Source organism: Rutidosis leptorrhynchoides, chromosome 3 (assembly GCF_046630445.1).
Source record: "Rutidosis leptorrhynchoides isolate AG116_Rl617_1_P2 chromosome 3, CSIRO_AGI_Rlap_v1, whole genome shotgun sequence".
In the NCBI taxonomy this organism is placed as follows: Eukaryota; Viridiplantae; Streptophyta; class Magnoliopsida; order Asterales; family Asteraceae; genus Rutidosis; species Rutidosis leptorrhynchoides.
In genome coordinates this window covers 539,173,091-539,195,257 of record NC_092335.1, presented here as the reverse complement: position 1 = coordinate 539,195,257, position 22,167 = coordinate 539,173,091, and the positions used below count along the sequence as shown (strand labels likewise).

Here is a 22,167-nt window from a genome sequence, read left to right as displayed (position 1 = left end):
CTCATCGACCGGTAGAATTCCAAATCGATCTTATTGCGGGAGCCACCCCAGTAGCACGTGTACCGTATAGACTTGCTCCATCCGAAATGCAAGAATTGCAAAGTCAAATCCAAGAACTACTTGACCGTGGTTTTATCCAACCTAGCCATTCACCATGGGGTGCTCCGATTTTATTCGTTAAGAAGAAAGATGGATCCCTACGAATGTGCATCGACTATCGTGAACTAAACAAATTGACGGTTAAGAACCGATATCCTCTTCCGCGCATCGATGACCTATTTGATCAACTACAAGGGTCTTGTGTATATTCAAAAATCGATCAGCTCGGGTTATCATCAACTAAGGGTTAAGGGGGAAGATGTCTCCAAAACCGCTTTCCGAACTCGCTATGGTAGTTACGAATTTTTTGTAATGCCATTTGGTCTAACTAACGCACCAGCAGTGTTCATGGATCTTATGAACCGCGTGTGCAAACCGTATCTCGACAAGTTCGTTATTGTATTCATCGATGATATCTTAGTCTATTCTAAAAGCGAAGAAGAGCACGAACAACACCTTCGACTTGTGCTCGAACTCTTGAGACAAGAAAGACTCTATGCCAAATTCTCCAAGTGTGAATTTTGGTTGATGGAAGTTCAATTAATCGGTCATGTCGTAAGCGACCAAGGCATTAAGGTCGATCCCGCAAAAATCGAAGCCATTAGCAAATGGGAAACCCCTACTACTCCTACTCACATTCGACAATTCTTGGGTCTCGCCGGATACTATCGTAGATTCATCAAGGATTTCTCTTTGGTTGCTCGCCCTCTAACCGCATTAACTCACAAGGAAAAGAAATTCATTTGGGCAACCGAACAAGAGTTCGCGTTTCAAATCTTGAAGATAAAGCTAACCACCACTCCTATCTTGTCACTTCCCGAAGGCAATGATGATTTTGTTGTATATTGCGATGCCTCGAAACATGGTTTTGGGTGTGTATTGATGCAATGAAAGAAAGTCATTGCTTATGCCTCTCGACAACTAAAAATCCATGAACGGAACTACACGACACATGATCTCGAACTCGGAGCCATTGTCTTTGCACTCAAAATGTGGAGACACTATCTTTATGGAACCAAGAGTACTATCTTCACCAATCACAAAAGCCTTCAACACATCTTCGATCAAAAACAACTAAACATGAGACAACGATGGTGGATTGAAACTTTGAACGATTACGATTGTGAGCTTCGTTACCACCCCGGGAAGTCAAATGTAGTAGCCAATGCCTTAAGTCAAAAAGAAAGAGCGGTTCCTCTTCGTGTCCGAGATTTAAACATCACCACCCACACAAATCTCAATAATCAAATTCGTGTAGCCCAAGACGAGGTCCTCAAGGATGAAAACATCTCTCTCGAACGCTTGAACGTCCCCACCTCTCGATTCGAAGTTAAGGAGACCGGACTCCAATATTTCGCCGGAAGAATTTAGGTGCCTAGTTATGGGGACTTGCGAAGCCTTATTCTAGACGAAGCCCATAAGTCAAGGTATTCGATTCACCCCGGTGCCAATAAGATGTACCACGACCTTAAGGAACAATATTGGTGGCCGAACATTAAAAGGGACGTTGCTACTTATGTTAGAAAGTGACTAACTTGCTCCAAAGTCAAAGCCGAACACCAAAGACCGTCCGGGCTACTTCAACAACCCGAAATCCTACAATGGAAGTGGGAGAGAATAACGATGGATTTTATCACTAAACTACCAAGAACGACGAGCGGTTATGATACTATTTGGGTTATTGTAGACCGTCTCACCAAATCCGCCCACTTCCTAGCCATGAAGGAAACCGACAAAATGGAGAAACTTGCACAACTTTATATTAAAGAGATCGTAGCCCGTCACAGTGTACCATTATCGATTATTTTCGACCGAGATGGCCGTTTTGTTTCTAGATTTTGGCGTACTTTACAAGAAGCGTTGGGAACACGATTAGACATGAGCACCGCATACCATCCTCAAACCGACGGACAAAGTGAACGCATTATTCAAACCTTGGAAGACATGCTACGAGCTTGCGTTATCGATTTCGGAAAAGCTTGGGACAAGCACTTGCCTCTCGCCGAGTTCTCTTACAACAATAGTTATCACACGAGTATTAACGTAGCACCATTCGGAGCTTTATATGGTAGCAAATGTCGCTCACCTCTTTGTTGGGCCGAAGTAGGCGACACACAAATCACCGGACCCGAACTCATTTATGAAACAACCGAGAAGATCGTTCAAATCCGAGATAGGCTTAGGACGGCCCGTAGTCGTCAAAAGAGCTATACCGACATTAGACGCAACGACCTCGAATTCCAATTCGGTGACCGCGTAATGTTAAAAGTCGCACCTTGGAAAGGTGTAATCCGTTTCGAGAAACGCGGGAAGTTAAATCCGCGGTATATTGATCATTTCGAAATCTTAGAGCGTGTTGGAACCGTTGCTTATCGTTTAGATCTTCCGCCTCAACTGAGCTCCGTTCATCCTACTTTCCATGTATCAAATTTAAAGAAGTGTCTCGCCGAACCCGAACTCGTCATCCCTCTCGAGGAGCTTACTATTGATGACAAACTTCATTTTGTGGAAGAACCGGTTGAAATTGTAGATCACTCCGTCAAAACGCTAAAACGGAGCCGAATTCCGATTGTCAAAATCCGTTGGAACGCTAAAAGAGGACCCATGATTACTTGGGAAAGACAAGATCAAATGCAAAGGAAATACCCTCATTTATTAGTAGATTTGGAAACGTAAGATCTCGAGGAAGAAACAACGACTACTACGCCTACTTAAATTTCGGGACGAAATTTCTTTTAAGGAGTAGGTAATGTAACATCCCGTCTTTTTCTGTTTACTTTCCGTCTATCTATTTTAAATTCCGTTATATAATTATAACATCTTCCGTTAATACGCGTTTTAAAATATTTCGTTTAGGTAATTCACGCACCCGCTTTTAAGCTTGAGGGACTAAAGTTGTCAAGTGGGCAAAGTCTTGACTAGGTCAACTAGTCAACCATGTCTTCTCCTCCATTCATTCTCCTCTTTTCTCTCTTTTGATACTTCAACTTTTCTCTCAACCTTCAAACAAAGAATCGTCATCTAAATTCGATCTAGCAAGTGTTTTACAAAACAAATTACATATTCGGAATCCTTGCATCCTCCTCTTCAATTCCATATCGATTTCATCTAGTTTTGGTAACTTTCTAAAATTACTAGATTCTTTGTTCTTGATGTTTTTAACTTATAAAGGTGTTAATTAGTATCTATGGCTCGAGTCTAACATGAATATATGATTTGTATGCTCGATCCCGTTGTTTTAGTGTAACTAGCATGAACTTGAAGAGTGTGTGTTTGATCTTGAGATTTAATTGCTAAAATGTTGTTAGATGTTAAAAGTGCATGTACTAAATGTGTTACTAGCATCACTAGCTTCACTTTGATGTGTAGGTTGATCAAGAAAGCTTCACTAACATGATTATTGATTTTGTGATTTTGGTTAGGGTTTGATAGACTTAATTATGAACTTTTGATGCATTAAATGCTTGACAATGTTGTTTTTAAGTGTTTGGTTGTATTTTATGCGTAATTACCTACGAAACGGCGTATAATATGCGTGCATTCAATTCCCGAATCATCAATGTGCATTTATGAACTTGGATGCAATTAATGGTGAACATTTAATGCGGTTTTGGATATTATAAATGTTGAATTGATTAATGAAATGTGCTTAGTTGTTTTTCTCGTCAAAATACCTTTCCGACGATATAGGATACATGTTATAAGTGTTTTCGGATCATATGTTGTGTTTGATTAGAGGTTGGTTCGTGCACTTATGAATTTCTGCAAGCAGAACCTGTACACCAGTTTGGACGCCTTCCAGTGCTTCATTGCTGGACGCCGTCCAGAACTTTTGGATGTCGTCCAAATGAACTGCCAGGGACTGATCTACTTGGTCATTTTTCGTTTAATTCCAACTATGCTACGCACCTCCGATTAACATGTAACTTGTTCTAACATGCTCATATATGATTATAAAACTCAGAAAAATTGTCCGAGACCCGACCCGAATGTGTTGACTTTTTCGTTGACTTTGACTTGACCAAAGTTGACTTTCATTCAAACTTAACCAAATATTTATGCAATTGTTCTAACGTGCTTTTATACTTGTATCTTGCATGAAACTTGATAATTTGACTCACATGCTATATTAATTGAGTCGTAACGAGCCATATAACTAATTGAACACTTTAACCGACCGTGTTTACCGATATTGATACAGCCTATTGTTTAGGTCGAGACTAGCATTCTTTTTTGCACACGTTTACTTTGTGAAGTACATTTACCTTCGTGCACTCAAGGTGAGATCGTAGTCCCACTTTTACTCTTTTAAACTTACATTTGGGATGAGAAAACATAAACGTTTCATTTTACAAAGTGAACACAAGTACGAAAACAAATATTCTACGTACGAGTTAGAACAAAAATCCTCAATTCAATTTTACACTTGCCGGGTGTAAGCGAGAATTTATGTTGTATGGCCATATGGGTTTGACAAACCCTCATTCGGACGGTTCGCTACCGTTATTCGGATGAAATATATTTTCGAGAAACAGTGTTGGTTCTAACACTATGTGTATGGGGTTCGTGGAAAGTTAAGCCTTGATAATTGGGTGCTCGTGATAACAATTTTTAAATTGGTTTACTATTATTTCAACATTATAAATCTTGTGGTTCATTTGTACTTACTCACTTACTTACTTAAACCTATGATTTCACCAACGTTTTCGTTGACAGATTTCTATGTTTTTCTCAGGTCCTTGAACAATAGGTGTTACATGCTTCTGCTCACTATTTTTGATACTTGCTTGGATGTCGAGTATACATGCATACATGGAGCATCTTTTGACTTACTTTGAAATCGTGTCACATAGGTTTCATTTGTACGTTAAACGTTGTAACGTAACTAGTCGTTGAACTACTTTTGTAAACTTGAAACATCTTTACATTTGAAATGAATGCGACATATTTTAGTCAAACGTCATTTTAAAGACTTATGACCGCGTAACGGAACCTAAGTAGACGGCGCCGTCAATGACGATTTTGTCGGGTCGCTACAGTGTATTTATCAATTACATGTTTGATTTCACACTTTCATTTTCGATGTACTCGAAACTTTCCAGAAAACATTATTCGTACCTTGCGAAATTCACAAGAATTCCACGAGCACCAACATCCTTCACCGAGGAATATCAATAAGAATAAATATTGAAGTATTGATTACATTAGTGAAATACTCCACGAAGATTATGTAACCTCTAATGTTTTAGAGATTATTCATTTCTAATTCCAGCCGAAAATCAAATGAGCTTAATAAGATATTGACTCATTAAATCTGTATTACATCTGAAGAAAATATACATACATATATTTTCATAAAGACTGTAATAAAATTCTTTTGTACAAAATATTAATTGTGAATTTTTTTTTAACGGGTAGGTAATACCCGGGAAATATATAAGTTCATAATTAATACATTACATTGTACATTCTTCAATTTTGATTCGAAAATTATTAACTATACCCATTACTTTCACAACGATATACATTCGTTCATAGAAATCTGAGCAACCATTCTCATTCAAATCAAACTACATATTCTAATTTTAACAGATCAAAATCCAAGTCAAGATTTAACAGGTGACATCACTCTTAGATCCCTACATCTTTCAAAGCTATACTTTGACTTCAAAACTATGCTAGAACATCACTTCTATTCATAAAATCTAGAAAAATATTCTTATCATTCAAAGTTCTAGAACATCATATGTATATTGACAATTACAATCTGCGTTCAAACCATTCATGATTCTTGAAAACCCCTCAATTAAGAAACAATCGACAGAATGATCCAACCACACATTATCTACGAAAAGAAAGATTTGTGCATATAGTTATGCACATGGAAAACTCCCGGAATCGAAGTAAAAATCTAACATAAATATATGATTCATTGGCGTTGTTATTACCGAAAATAACCTTGCAATCCCTTTTTCCAAGTATCCAGTTTTATCACACTTCCAACCAATCAACTTTGACTTTTCAGATTAGCCTTATTATAACCTTGATATATACGTTTTTGTTACTGGGGAACCTTTTATGTTCCATCATATTAACAGTAAACGTATCAGCAACTCCGTTACCCTTAAACTTAAGTCTCTTCGAAAAATTACTATATTTATTCATTGGAACCCTATCATGTACTCATCTGCATCTTGTAACGGTAGTTGCCAGACCAAAAAGTTTCGATCATTATTCTCGAGATTCGCAAAAATTCTACATCAACAGTTATATATATACATATAACATCTATCTCCTGGACTTACGAACTTCAATTCTGAATTTTTGATTAAGCACCTCAGATTACGAATCAGTTTTCGAAAATTTGGAAAATGCTGATGAAGCAGCAAAAACTGTAAATGACCTTAACAATCGAAAGTTTGATGATAAAGAATAACGTGTTGAAAAAGCTCAGATTTAGAACTAGAAAATGGATTGAGCAAACTATGAAGGAGACTGTTGACAAATCACAAAGACTAAACCTGCCTTCAAAGAATCCAAATGATTCAGTGTCTGCTGAAGTCTTTAGCGAACACTTTGCTCCTTATTCTAAACCTTTGCAGACAAATTTTCTGCATCATTTTTTTGATTCTAGATATTTTAAAATTATAAAATATCATCGTATCCTTCGGTATAAAATTCCTCGAGATGTTCTGAAGATATATTCATAGCTATCATTGCCCGAGATTATTTATCTCTTTACGCTATCCGTCTTACATCAAAAAAAAAGGAACCTGTTTTAGTTTCTAAACTTCTGAAACCTTCGAGTTTAAATTATGAATGTTTTTGAAGAAGTGTTGGGAATTGAAGCATGAGTTAGTATAATATAATGACGTCGGGCCAACGTGGTTATATTACAGTAAATCATACTGAGTTTATAATGGAACGTGATAAAGGTTTACAGATTATACCCTAATCATGAACCATATTACATAACTCTTTCATTCTATTTAACCTCTAAACACATCAAGAAAATATTTTTCTTGATGATTCGGTCTTTTCCGGATTTTCTGGTAATTTAACAAATCAGATCATGCTATTGCAATTTCTTTCTTAAAATATTAGTCATGTTCATTCGAAATTCAAGGGTCGGACCTACAAATCCGAGACGTCTAAATCGCTTTACTTAAAGTCGGGAAGATGAACAAAAACATGAAGCCCTGAAATATAAAGGAAAAATATAAACACGACGACAACAGAGAAATTACAAACCGTGTATATCAATACGTATTGCAACGTAAAGACACGAGAGAATTAAAAATATTATAACCCCAAGGTAATAGTAGAAGAAAATAACTTCCTCTGGTGGCAGATGAAAAAGAAGAATGAAGGATACGATAGCCAGGAAAATATCAAGAATCAGGACTAGATTTAACATTTTCACAATCTATTGGAAAGTATGAAATGAGGAAGAAGATTATAGGAGTGGTGAGAATAATGAAACGGAAGAGGTTAATTTATAGCGAAATATCAGACATAGCAAGCAAGACAGATTACGCATTTAATCAAAGAAAATCATAATCTCCTTAATCACCGAAGAATAAAATCTAATATAGATTACAAAGATCTTCTTTAATTTCCTTGAATTCCGGAAATCAACCGTGACTACGTCAAAAGTTAAGACGAATCTTAATTTCTCATTTCACTCTTTTGTGATAGCTTTATTCGTACTCTTCGCATGATTGAATTATTTTATCTATATTACTCAATGAAGATAAAACTCTACTTTTCAACTCGTATTTGTCATGAAAACATTCTCATTGTCAACTATGACGATCTCTGTCAAATTTCGGGACGAAATTTCTTTAACAGGTGGGTACTGTGACGACCCGGAAATTTCCGACCAAATTTAAACTTAATCTTTATATGATATCGATATGATAAGCAAAGTCTGTAATGTTGAGTCTCAAAAACTTTGAAATGTTTTCATACATTCATTTAACTTCGACTGTTCCCGACGATTCACGAACAATTATTTGTAAATAAACATGTATATATATATATATATATATATATATATATATATATATATATATATATATATATATATATATGTACAATAAGTCAGAATATTAATTGTTAATATAAATATTTTGCATTAAAATAAAACGTGTATTTAAAATGTGTTTATGTATATATATATATATATATATATATATATATATATATATATATATATATATATATATGTATATATATATATATAATTTCAGATTATTTTATAAACGATAGTAACATTCGTTTATTGATTCGATTGATATTTAAATAAGCAATCTGAACTTATATAATATTAAAAATAAACATTGGTACATAAATGGATTATATCAATTTTAAGTTTAAAAATATAAACGTTATATGATATAATAAATTTCTATTATTTAAAATGATTTTTAATGAACTTCGAATATAATTAGTTTTGAAAAACTAAATATTATATCATTAAATAAAGATTTCAATAATATATATATATATATATATATATATATATATATATATATATATATCATAAGATGTACAAATTAATATATTTCTAAACGAAAATATATGTATATTTTTACAATGTTAAAAAATATAATAATAACTTAGATATAAAACGTCTTGATTTAAAAATACTATTAATTATATTTTAATAAATAACGAGAAGGTAATTTAAAGAAGCAAATGACTAAAACACTCGAACGTACAAGATACACTTCGGGTAATATAGTTATTGGTAATGTAAGTCTATATTTTGACAAAGGTACGAGTCACGAAACGTAGAATGCAAGTTATTAAAGTGTACGAAGTAACGTTCGAAAAACCGGAACCGGGACATAAGTCGAGTGACAATGTACGAGTCATCGGAACAAAAATTACAAATCAACTATGCACGAGAATATTATATAATATATATGTAATTAATATAAATTATATATATTATATATATATTATAAAATTATGTCGACGAACAAAGAAACAAAATTATGTGAGCTGGAAAAGAAGGCCATGCGATCGCATGGCCAATGGCCTTCAAACCCATGCGATCACATGGGGGGTGGCTGGCCAAAACATCTATAAAGCTCAATCAGTTTTGCTTCGAGACACACACATATATTTTACTTCCTCTGCATTATTATTTATATTATTAATATTATTAAGATTAAGATTATTAATATTAATCTTATTATTATTATTTTACATAAAATATTACGACGGGATCATGAGCGAGTTATTTTCAAACGGGTTTTTTGAGCGGGATAAAGCTAAGGAAATTATGGGTTATAGCTATAGAGGTTATGGGTAATGTTCGTGATTATTGTTCGTGAGTCCAACCTAGCGTTTATCATTTCCGTTGCGTTTGCGTACTTTTTCTGCAATATTGAATCATAATATTGATACATGAGTTTCATTTGCTCCCTTTGTAAATGCTTTTGCAATATATATTTCTGGGCTGAGAATACATACAATTTATTTTAAATGCAATGGACACAAGTACATACTTAATTCTACACTGAGTTTGAACCGAAAATCCCTTAGCTTTGGTAACTAGTAACTGCCGGTTATAAGAACTGGTGGGCGCGAGTAGTTATATATGGATCCATAGGGCTTGACATCCCCGTCCGTTCCAGGTATAGAGACCCTAGCCTGAACTATAAAGCGGATGTATGCTATTTGAGTTTAGTACACGTTGGTTTGCATGTATTGTACATGTTGGTTGCATGTATGTTAAAACATGGGTACTTATTATATAAACGTTAAGTTTAGTTACCATGGTGCTCAATTTCGTAGAATATTTTGATAAACGTTTTGGATGAAACAACTGAAATCTTGTGGTCCACCTTTATATACATATTATGCGCACTATTAAAACTATGAACTCACCAACCTTTGTGTTGACACTTTTAAGTATGTTTATTCTCAGGTCCCTAGAAGTCTTCCATTGTTTGCTTATATGTCATACAAGCTATGTGTATGGAGTCATACATGTTTTATTCGAGAAAACTGTACATTCACAAAATCATCACCATGTATCTTATTTTGACTGCATTGTCAACGGATGTATTATTGTAAAATATTATTTATGGTGATTGTCTATATTTAGAAATCATCAGATGTCAAAAACCTTGGAATTAGATATTCATTTATGGTGTGCATTTCAAAATAATGCAATGTTTACAAAACGTATCATGTAGAGGACAAAACCTCACTATGAAATCAATGAATAACGTACCGCGTCAATAGCGATTTAGACGGGTCGTTACAATATCTTTTGTAAAATAGCTCATAGCAGCAAAACTTTCCATTTCTACCTTCATCATCTGCTTGTTAAAAATAAACAAATATAACATTCAAAGTATGTTATATTTCATGATCAAACAACGTACAAGAGATTAATTTTGAGCAGTATATAAAAAAACGCATAATATAATGTACATATCTGTTGTGAGAAGATGATATTTTGGAGAGGAAATTTGTGAGTGAATAGACAAAGATGTGAAATGGCTGTGTTTTTAAACCGTAAGTTATTCCTATTAATTTAGAGTATTTATTAATTTTCCTATTATGTAGCCAAATTCAAAAGTTTAGGTTGTTTATTTATTTATTATTTTTTAATATGAAATTTTATTCCTATTATGTATGTAGCCGTATGTCATTGTTATTTTTGTTTTCATTTATTTAGATAATATAATATAATTAGGATTAATTAATTAGATGACGACATCACATTTGTTTATGAAATTGTAATATTATCCTTGTTAAGGGAAAATAAAGGGTGATTAGGAAAATGATGACATCATAATTTTAGAGTTTTAAAAGAATTTATAGATTGGTTATGAAAGTAAACCTTTTCCAAAGTTTTGTAAATTAGGTGACTTTAAAGGTGAAAATTTTAAATTTACATAAAATGACACACTTATTCACATATATAACATCAACTATTCTTGTTAGAGCATTAATTATCATGTATGTCATTCTTAACATCTTAAATTAAATATTTACCTACTTAAACATCTTAAATTACATTCTTATCCACTTAAAGTAAATAGTATCACATATATTCACTTTAATCCCTTAAATGCATCATATCATATATCATATATACCCATAATTCTAATAGTAAATTAGACTTAAAATAATCTTAATAATTACGAATTAAAATTTTATTGATCAATAGAGTTTAAGGTATTAAGTTTAGGGATTAGACTTTAGGGTTAGGGTATAGTGTTTAGGGTTAGGGTTTAAGGTTTAGAGTTAGGGTTTAGAGTTAGGGTTTATGGTTTAGAGTTTAAGGTTTAGAGTTTAACATTTAAATTTATAATTTAGGATTTAAAGTTTTGGTTTAGAGTTTATGAATTAAGATTTTATTAAATCTTTTAATGAAATGGGCAAATATGATAGGTTTTGATATTTAGTTTGGTTATATATGATATTATACTATTTAGTCGGGTATATATGTTATTTTTTAAGTTAAGAGAGGAAATATTAGATTATCTAAAAATGGCCTTTAAAACAATTCCTAAAAAATTTAGACATGTAAAACTCATTTCTACTTTAACAATAATCACTCATTTTCTACAAATAACTACTCTAACTTATAACATATTTATGCATAATTTTACTCGTAATCTATAGATTCATATAAAGTTCTAAAATAATGATGTAATCACTTCACTTATCACTTATTACTCTTAAATTTTGATAATAATGATGTCATTATTTATATTAATTTAACTAAAAAAATAATACGACATTTTTTATAAAAGAAAATAATAAGCTCTCCTAAATAAAAACTAACAAACTCTCATCCATTATAATTTATTCCTTTGCCCATTTTATTGTTCAACAACCATGTGTTTCTTCTTTACAATCAATTTAGTTCTACATTCTAGCCTTTCAAATACGATTACTCGATTCAACCCGATTTCTTGTTAACTTTTACATTCAATTTTGTTTGATTATATGTTATCAATTTTTATTTGATGGAACCACGGTTTTGTTTGATTGATAGAACCACACTTAATACACTAAAAGTTTAATTGATGTTTCTCTGTTGTCATGCGGGAGTTGAATATTCTCAATACACTCAACTTAATTACGATTATTCTATTTAACCAGGTTTGTTGTTAACCTTTACATTCAATTTTGTTTGATTATATGTTATCAATTTTTATTTGATGAAACCACAGGTTTGTTTGATTGATGGAATCACAGTTAATACACTCAATGTTTTATTGATGTTATTCTTAGTTGTGTTATCATGTGGGAGTTGAATATTCTAAATTTAGAGTTTAGTTTTATGAAAAAACTTTGAGTGTATTAATATAGGGCTTAGTATGTTCTTAAATTTTGAGTGTAGTAATATGATATATCTGTCTATGCATATTTGTTTATTATTATGCAATTAATGACATATAGACTACCCGTTAAGAGAATATCCATTTGCAGTACATACATACAATTTTTATGATAATAATTCAACTCTTTGTGGTATATATCTTATCATTGTGGTGACATCTTTTCTTAGAATGTATGTTACATCAATACAACATTCATGATGGATATGTACCTATTGTAGTGATGTTGATGAGTTTAGATTGTTGTTCTTCAACTAACCCGTAAAATCACGGATCATTCGACTAGTTTTTAAATATAATCCTTAAGGTGTGTTTCAGAGTTTTGTTTTGGAAAGAATTGAATGGAAATGATTTTTTTTAAAAACAAATGGTATTCTCTAGTTTTGACACGAAAGAAAGAGAAGAGAATGAATGTGTGATTTTAATATATTTTTCTCTTATCTTTTAAACTAAAAGGATTCAAGTCGCATCCCCTTCATTTTGTTCCTCGCATTTCATTTCTCATGTTCCTCTCATTTCATTTCTTTTTTTTTTTTAAACTCTGTAACAACCTTAAGGTATAAATAGAAAAATTCATTAATTAACCCGTTTAGGAGCTTATTTATTTTATTTATTTTAATAGTTTTATAACTTCTTTACATGAATGTCATTACCATTACCATATTACCATATTAACTATTAGACAAAACTGATTAATAGTATCAGGGGTAGTTTCGTCTTTTTACCTATTTTTACTGTAGCAACGGAATCACTTTAGTCCGTTAGTACTGTAGCAACGGAATCACTGTAGCAATGGTACTGTAGCATTTTTTTCCCTTTATATTTTTCTCTACCCGTTATAACAATTTTTTTTATTATTTTTTCTTTTTTGGTTTCCTTTATATTTTTCTCCACAAAATAACGACTTAATTGCGTAAAAATTTTAAAAGTCAACAATTATATAGCAAAACGCAGAGATGCACGTATATTGTTAATTTAAAATAACATTTAAATCTTTGATGAGTTATACCTTTTAGTTCGATTTGAGTTGCGCTTCAACGACACCATCGTTAGTCACGAAATAATTTTACAAACTAAACGCAATAAAATACATTGAAAACCAACCCCCAACGCGAAACGAGGGTTCGACAACTAGTTAAAATCATAATCATAATTCTAATTATAAGTTCATATAAACTACTCATTCAATTGAAACACGTATTAAAAGTGATGGTAAAATAATATAAAAACGTCGCAATTTTTTTTCTTCATAAATATACATATTTTTGATTGAAAATGAACGAGATCTTAAGATTTAAAGCAAAATTTTGAGAGAGAAAAAACCCATATAAATAAATAATAAATAAATGTATAAATAAATCTCTCCCCTTCTCTCTCTCACTACTCTGCTTCTCGATTCCAAAGAATCATCTGGTTCGGTACTTACTTCTTCTGTCCTAGTTTATTATATTTACCCATATCTTTAAAGTATGTATATGCATATATTAATCAATCTGTGTAGACATGTATATCTATATGTTCGATTTGTGATTTGGGTCCGGGAACAGCACGATTCAATATATTATGTGATGACACTGTCCAGATCGTGTTAATTTCGAAACCCTAGTTTTTAAGGTGTTTTTATGTTTGATTTCTAGGGTTTCGATGCATAACCCTACTCTGTATGTATGTATGTTAATTAGGTTTTGTTTTAAAGTTGCGTAGTTTGGGGATTGTGAGCTGTAGTTGTTTATTGTGTACTTTATGTTTAATTTTCGATGTCTATTGCAATTTGTTTTGATATGGTAATTCAATTTTATTTATAGTTTTTATCTTTGTTTTCTTGCTGAATAGCTGAAATCTGAACATTACAACCCTTTAATTTTAATGCTTTTGCTTTGCTATGCTATATGATTAAAATGATATATTTGTTTTTGCCATTTTTTCGGAATTTAAATATATCTATTTATTTTGGGATGTTACTTGTATTGTGATGTTCTCGTACGAAAAATATCAGCTAATACTCATTTATTTTGGGATGTTACATGTGTATGGATTGTTCCAGTTTTCTTGGATGAATGGATTTATGATTTAAAGATCTAAATATATTGTGTGCTCAAGAATTGGATTTTGGGTCCAATATTTACACATGTTTTTTGTTTGCGACAACATCCTTTTTGTGTTTAGTATACAAAAATCTGGTTTCTCCTTTTTTACAGTGAATAAATAAGGCTCTGTTTCTCTGTTCTCACTAACAACAATAAAATTCTTGATTTATGTTCCAGAGCTATAAGCTGGCGTGTAACTTTGTAATCAAAAAATGAACGAGAGAAAAACCATAGACTTAGAGCAGGGATGGGACTTCATGCAGAAAGGCATAACAAAGCTAAAGAATATTCTAGAAGGTCTTCCCGAGCCACAATTCAGCTCAGAGGACTACATGATGCTCTACACGTATTATTATTTTTCTCTCTCTATATTTCTATTTTGTTTTACTATTTACCCATGCTGTTATATCTTGTATAATTCTTTAAACTTTGTTCCAGAACTATCTACAACATGTGCACACAGAAACCCCCACATGATTACTCGCAACAACTGTATGACAAATATCGTGAATCTTTTGAAGAGTACATTACTTCAACGGTAAAGCTATACCCTGTTTTTTCAAATACATTGCTAACTGGTATGTTAATGTGCACCACCAGATGATTTGATATTGTAACTTGTTAGTAAGCTCTAACTATGCAAATCAATGACATATATTTTATTCAGTGTTGTGTGTTTTTCTGTTTACAAACAGGTTATCATATGAATAGAATATTTTAATTTTATGGTTATGGTTCATAAGTATTTTGCTCATTAGAAAGTTTAATGACTAGTACAATAATTAATAAGGACAAAGTTTATATATAGAGAGGGCACACTCATAGATCTAGCTTACAGAGTAATAACATGATCATGTGGATTTCTTTTTTTCTTTTTTTTTTTTTTTTTCTTTTTTCTTTTTTTTTTTTTTTTTGGTTCTTTTCTATTTCATGCCACTGTATAAAAATACGAAAGAGTACATACAAATTACAAAGTGAATAGAAGGATGAGAAATGATATGGTTAAAACAATCACACATGTACACCTTTAACTCTGGTAAGCATATATAGTTCCTATTTGTTGTTGCACACCAACTACATAATGGTTTCTCCAAGCTAAATAATAAGAGCGTCTATATAGCAAGTGAGTGGTTTTATAAATAACTCTCGCTTGTTTGGGATGTCAAGTCTCTATGCGCGTATTTAGGTGTATTCAAATTTCATTGACTTCAAATATATGTTTGCTTATTTAACATAATGCTTGTTCTTGCTTACATTTATTTAAATTCTTGATTGTTTGTATGTTCAAATTCTACTTTCTCTTTTGCAGGTGTTACCTTCTTTAAGAGAAAAACATGATGAGTTCATGCTTAGGGAGCTTGTGAGAAGATGGTCAAATCATAAAGTCATGGTTCGTTGGCTTTCTCGATTTTTTCATTATCTTGATCGCTACTTCATCGCCCGAAGATCTCTTCCGCCACTAAATGAAGTCGGACTTGCATGTTTCCGTGATCTGGTATTTCATGAAATTAGTCAGTATAATATAGAAATAATTTTTAATTCTTCAAGCTTTATATCTCTTTTATTTGCTTCTTATTTCACTATTGGATATGCTTATTCAGGTATACCAAGAAGTTAATGGGAAAGTGAGAGATGCTGTGATTTCTTTGGTATGTTTTTCCCAATTGTTACTCCACTTGTTTTTAATTTTTTTTTAATTTTTTATTTTTTGAAATATAATTGTACGAATGCTAACAGATTGATCAAGAACGTGAAGGAGAGCAGATTGACCGAGCGTTGCTAAAGAACGTGTTAGATATATTTGTTGAGATAGGAATGGGGCAAATGGAGTACTATGAGAATGATTTTGAAGCATCCATGCTCAAAGATACGGCATCATACTATTCACGCAAGGCCTCCAACTGGATCTTGGAAGATTCTTGTCCAGATTACATGCTGAAAGTAAACTTATGATACTCATTTATATCATGAAAGCTAACTTTGTGAAGATCATATTTTGTGAAATGTAAATGCATTCTTTTCTTTTTCATTGAATTTAGGCAGAAGAGTGCTTGAGAAGGGAAAAGGACAGAGTACTTAATTATCTTCATGTCAGCAGTGAACCAAAGCTTCTTGAGGTGTGTTGTTGTTGTTGTGGGTTATCTAAGTCTGCCCTTATATATAACATACTATACTATGGTGGATTATGGTATTAATGCGTATTATCAATTGGTTGATTGTAGAAAGTTCAACATGAGCTGTTATCTGTTTATGCTACTCAATTGCTTGAGAAAGAACACTCGGGTTGTCATGCATTGCTAAGGGATGACAAGGTATGCACGTACTATTGATCGCTTGCTTAAGAAATGTATGTATAGAGTAGAATTGTTATATGGTTATATATGTTTATGACCAGTTATTTGTTGTTACTTTAGGTTGATGATTTGTCGAGGATGTACAGACTCTTTTCTAAGATACCCCGAGGACTAGATCCTGTATCTAGTATGTTTAAGCAGGTTTGTTATATATATGTAATTATGTATATAAAAGATCCAGTTTTTATAGAAGTTAATTGAGATTTGGGTTGTTGTTTTCCTTTTCAAACTTCTTCTTATGGTTTCATGTATTTTACAGCATGTGACTGCCGAAGGCACAACATTGGTTAAACAGGCAGAAGATGCAGCAAGTAACAAGAAGGTTCGTTCATACACAAGTAGTTTACGTTCGTGTTAAGAAGTAGATACACTGCTGTATAATGATGATGTGTGTGTTTCATTCCAGATTAAGTCTTAATTTGTTGTTGTGTTTGTTAAAGATCTTCGATTTGTTTCTTCCTTATTTTTACTACTGTTTGTTAAGTTGTTTAGTGGTTACTTTCTTGACAGGCTGAAAAGAGAGATGTGGTTGGCTTGCAGGAACAGGTAATAATGAGACTGTTCAAAATGAATATATTTAATACGTGGCATATGTAAATGACTGTTTTTCCCTCTAGGTTTTCGTTAGGAAAGTGATTGAGCTCCATGACAAGTACCTGGCATATGTAAATGACTGTTTTGCAAACCATACTCTCTTCCACAAGGTTTGTATTGTATCTTTATTTGTAAAACATTTATAACAAGACATCAGTTTTTTTTTCCTTATTCTTTTTTTTAATCGTGTTTTAGGCACTTAAAGAGGCATTTGAAATATTCTGCAACAAGGGTGTTGCTGGAAGTTCGAGTGCAGAGTTACTTGCCACATTTTGTGATAACATTCTTAAGAAGGGTGGTAGTGAGAAATTGAGTGATGAAGCTATTGAAGACACACTTGAGAAGGTTTGCTGACTGACTGTTGTATATATTCTTTTTTTTTTTTGTACCTATGAAACAGACATTAACATTCTCGGCTAATAAATAAATTTGTAGGTTGTAAAACTGCTTGCCTACATCAGCGATAAAGATCTATTTGCTGAGTTTTACAGGTGATTTCATATCGGTTTTAATGACCATCAAGCTGATCTGCATTCATATCTGACATTTGATTATATTGTTAGGAAAAAACTTGCTCGGCGGCTTTTGTTTGACAAGAGTGCGAATGATGAACATGAGAGAAGTATTTTAACTAAGTTGAAGCAGCAATGTGGTGGCCAATTCACATCCAAGATGGAAGGGATGGTAAGTATGAAAGCTTTATCAAATATTAAATTGTGTAGAGATGGTAAATTGTGTTTAAATGGGTCAGAATGTTACCTTGGGTCCACCCCATGGCATGGTTCACTATTTGTCCAACATCATATTCCCTTGATGAATGAATAATTAGTATTTAGTATTAAATTAAAATATGATTAATAGAAGTTATATCATTTCATATATAATCTTCTTTTTTTTTTCTTTCTTTTTTTTTTGAATTGTTAAGGATAAACCATAAATTGGGTTGACCTATCCATGAGTAAATGTGTCATTATTGCCACCTCCAAGACTTATGGGGTTACAACAGTGTGGTAAACAGTGTGGTAAAACTGTGTGGTTACAACACTGCATTATGGGGTTACAACAGCATGGTAAAACTCCCCGATTTCTCTTCTCTTAATTTAATACTACATTAGTTGTGGTCAACATTAGTTAGTGGGTCATTGTTAAGAGATATACGATTGAAAATTCAAGATTTTCATTCTGAGCTCATCATGCGATTCATATCAGGCTTTTTCCTAAGGAGATTTCAATGGTGTGTAAAAAAAATAAGGAAAACTTTGAATTTTCTATTCTAAACTGGAGGAAAACAACTGCGACAAAATCGGATTTAATAGGTCAAATTTGGATTTAGTTTGTCAAAATCGGTCAAAGTTTATATCAGTTAACCTTTTAATATGAATGTAAATGTAAATGTAAATTAGAATTGTAGAGTTCTTAAACAAATGAAGCTTATGTTTATATTTCATTTTTTCTTGACAATTATGTTAACGTTTATGTTTATGGATTTCTTGTATATTTACATATAGTTTTGTGTAAATTTATTACACAAATGTATAAGAAGTCAAATCCGATTGCTCCCTAATTACTCCCCAAGTTGCATCAAAAGTCCCGACGGAGTACTACCCGAGTAGCGACTTTTGCAACATTAGATTACAGTTTAGTTTTTGTGTGTGTTTCAGGTTACAGATTTAACATTAGCAAAAGAAAACCAGTCTCATTTTGAGGAGTACTTGAATAATAATCCAAACGTTAGTCCTGGAATTGACTTGACTGTTACTGTGTTGACTACTGGATTCTGGCCAAGTTACAAATCTTTTGACCTTAATCTCCCGGCTGAGATGGTATAACAACTATCCGTTTCTTTTATAATATCTTAGTTTTTGTATTATGTAATATTTTTTTATATTGTTATTTAACGTGCTTTTTAAAGGTCAAGTGCGTTGAAGTGTTTAGAGAATTTTATCAAACGAAAACAAAGCACAGGAAACTTACATGGATATATTCATTGGGTACTTGCAATATAAATGGGAAATTTGAACCAAAAACTATGGAGCTCATCGTTACAACCTACCAGGTTTGTGTCTCCTCCTATAAATCCGATGTTTATATCTATATGGTTTTGACCATGATTTGATTGATGCAGGCTTCTGCTCTACTACTGTTCAACACTTCAGACCGACTAAGTTATCAAGAAATTATGACTCAGTTGAACTTATCAGATGATGATGTCGTCAGGCTACTCCATTCTTTGTCGTGCGCGAAATATAAAATTCTTCTCAAGGAGCCAAATACCAAAACAATATCTCCAACCGATTCATTCGAATTCAACTCTAAGTTCACTGATAAAATGAGGAGGATCAAGGTTTTCACTCTGTATATAAGAAAGCTATTATCTCTTCATATTCATAATTTAATTAAGATCATTAAATTAAATTATCATTTACTTATTTAATTTATTTATTTGTGGTCTGATGTGATTTAAAGATTCCTCTACCTCCTGTGGATGAGAAGAAAAAGGTGATTGAGGATGTTGACAAAGACAGGCGATATGCAATCGATGCTTCAATTGTTCGAATTATGAAGAGCCGAAAAGTGTTGGGCTATCAGCAATTGGTTATGGAGTGTGTTGAACAATTGGGACGCATGTTCAAGGCAAGTATTTCCTTTTTTTTTTCCCTTCTGATAATAGCTAATTTAAACCTGTTATGACCCATAAATGTAAAACATTATCTGAATTAGGGGTCAAAGTTGTCATCTATTATGAATGAATTATTAGTTAATGTGAAACTAATTTTTAATTTCTATTAGCTTCATTTCTGACTGCCTGAGTGCTGAACTTGTTTTTTTTTTTTTTTTTTTTTTTTTTTCCCAGCCTGATGTAAAAGCAATAAAGAAGAGAATCGAGGATCTGATAACTCGTGATTATCTTGAAAGGGACAAAGAGAACCCAAACTTGTTCCGGTACTTGGCATGATGATTCTTCTTCTTTAATGGTTGAGGAACAACAATTGAAGCCAAAATAGAATGAAATTTGGAGTGGTCGGTCGTGTTAAACTGGAGCTTGAAGTTTGACTGAAAGAAGGCAGGCCATTTTCAAGGGTGTGCAAAGTGTGGTGCGATTGCGTATGGGCCTTCAAAACTATAGTCAAGTAATGGTAGTACATTCAAGCATGTTCGATATTCGTTTTTGTTGAAGTTATTGATTGTAACAGTAAATTTTTTTCACTTTATTATTATCTTAAACTTAATAATTCTTAAGGTTTCATATATGCATGTTTGCAGAGTGTGATTTTCAATTTGACATAACGAGGTTCAGCTTAAAACTTGAATTCCATGGTCAAATGCAGTCTGTGTCTATATGTCCACTCATTTCTTTTAAAACTTTAAAAAAGCTATTTTCTTTCTTTTTTCTCCCTGAAGAGGAAATATATGCTAGACTTCTGCCAAATTTATATCCCTTAGCATTCACTATCTTGCATACCCAGTACTGTTATAGCCACTTCCTTTTGTGGTGTGTTTGAAAACGACAACGGTTGAGGTTTATCATGTACTTGAGGATGATGATCACTATTTTTATTTTTAGTTAGATGTATGTGGTCTGACCACGTTATCGCGTGACTGTTTTTGACCATTTTTTACGGTCGTTTTTGACCTTTTTTACAGTCGTTTTTGACCATTTTTTACGGTCACCGAAATATGTGTTTCCATTGAGGTTTGCACCACCCACTATCATTTGATGTTTTCATTTGACATAACGCGAGAGATTTGACGTATGATTCGTGTTTGGGCAAATTTAGATTTTCCTATATTCTCAACATGGAAAGAATGAGAATTTGGTGGTCTTCTCGGCATGGTTTTATTGAGCAGAAAGACAGTATGCTGCTATTTTGGTGCTGCTTTTTGGATGATTTGATCATTTGAAGGTTTCGGAATGATGTTACGTTTAACGTAAAAGTGATGAAGATAAATTAGCTTTTTGATTCTATTTGTAATTTTCCTTTTTATTGGCTTAAGTATAAAGGTAGATGTAACAATCGTTGACATTCCTGGCTTTCTAATCCCTTTGTAATTTTTTTTTTTTTTTTTTTTTTTTAGAACGACAATTTTGGCATCGAATCCTCTCATTTGACATCCACACACCCGCTAGGAAGAAACTCCTCGCATCCATCTTGCCATGCGTACCCAAAATGCTTTAAATTAACTGTCCGGCCCGCATAGAGTGAAAGATACCAAAGGGGCACAACCTTGGAGGAGGAACATACCATTTCGGTTTGTCCTCCACGTTAATTTTGGCAAAAAACAAGAAATCAAATAAATAATTGAGTAATATCGTTCAACAAATTAATGAATAGCCTCACAAATTAGAACAAATGACAACTCGTACATATTGAAACAAAGCTCTGTTGGAGCTATAAACTTAAGAAAGCTCTGGTCGTACCAGTTCTTATACTTGACAACCACTCATTCATAAATGTCTATGTTTCATCTACATCTCCCCTAATGGTGGTCTTCTTCATTACAGATGCTGAAACCTTTGCACGCGTTGTCAATATATCGCCATTTACCCAATAAATGACCGTCTCCGCAAACCCACCCTTCTTATTGTTATTGAACTTTCATACATCATTCGGCATAAAGATATAAACTTTTGAGTTTCCATGTCTTGAGTCATCGGAT

General features: G+C 32.7%; 1 protein-coding gene across 2 annotated transcripts; it reads left to right on the top strand.

Moving 5' to 3' along the window:
- Positions 1-13,811: 13,811 nt before the first annotated feature.
- LOC139898457 (cullin-1) lies at positions 13,812-20,822 on the top strand. Of its 2 annotated transcripts, none has more exons than XM_071881185.1 (20): positions 13,812-13,891; positions 14,738-14,906; positions 14,999-15,098; positions 15,870-16,055; positions 16,162-16,209; positions 16,298-16,501; positions 16,600-16,677; positions 16,783-16,872; positions 16,975-17,055; positions 17,174-17,236; positions 17,425-17,460; positions 17,532-17,618; positions 17,704-17,853; positions 17,944-17,999; positions 18,072-18,192; positions 19,170-19,331; positions 19,421-19,564; positions 19,634-19,852; positions 19,975-20,142; positions 20,363-20,822. In XM_071881185.1, the coding sequence occupies exons 2-20, from the start codon at positions 14,773-14,775 to the stop codon at positions 20,462-20,464; spliced, it is 2,229 nt and encodes a 742-aa protein (XP_071737286.1). In that variant the 5' UTR covers positions 13,812-13,891; positions 14,738-14,772; the 3' UTR covers positions 20,465-20,822. The 2 variants fall into 2 exon arrangements, with proteins under 2 accessions (XP_071737286.1, XP_071737288.1); XM_071881187.1 differs by having other exon boundaries at positions 13,820-13,886.
- The last annotated feature ends 1,345 nt before the right edge of the window (positions 20,823-22,167 follow it).

Coding starts and splice junctions, on each gene's coding strand:
- LOC139898457 (XM_071881185.1), top strand. CDS start 14,773: ATGAACGAGAGAAAAACCATAGACTTAGAGCAGGGATGGGACTTCATG. Junction 16,678..16,782: donor GTGAACCAAAGCTTCTTGAG/GTGTGTTGTTGT, acceptor GGTTGATTGTAG/AAAGTTCAACATGAGCTGTT. Junction 18,000..18,071: donor CTATTTGCTGAGTTTTACAG/GTGATTTCATAT, acceptor TTATATTGTTAG/GAAAAAACTTGCTCGGCGGC.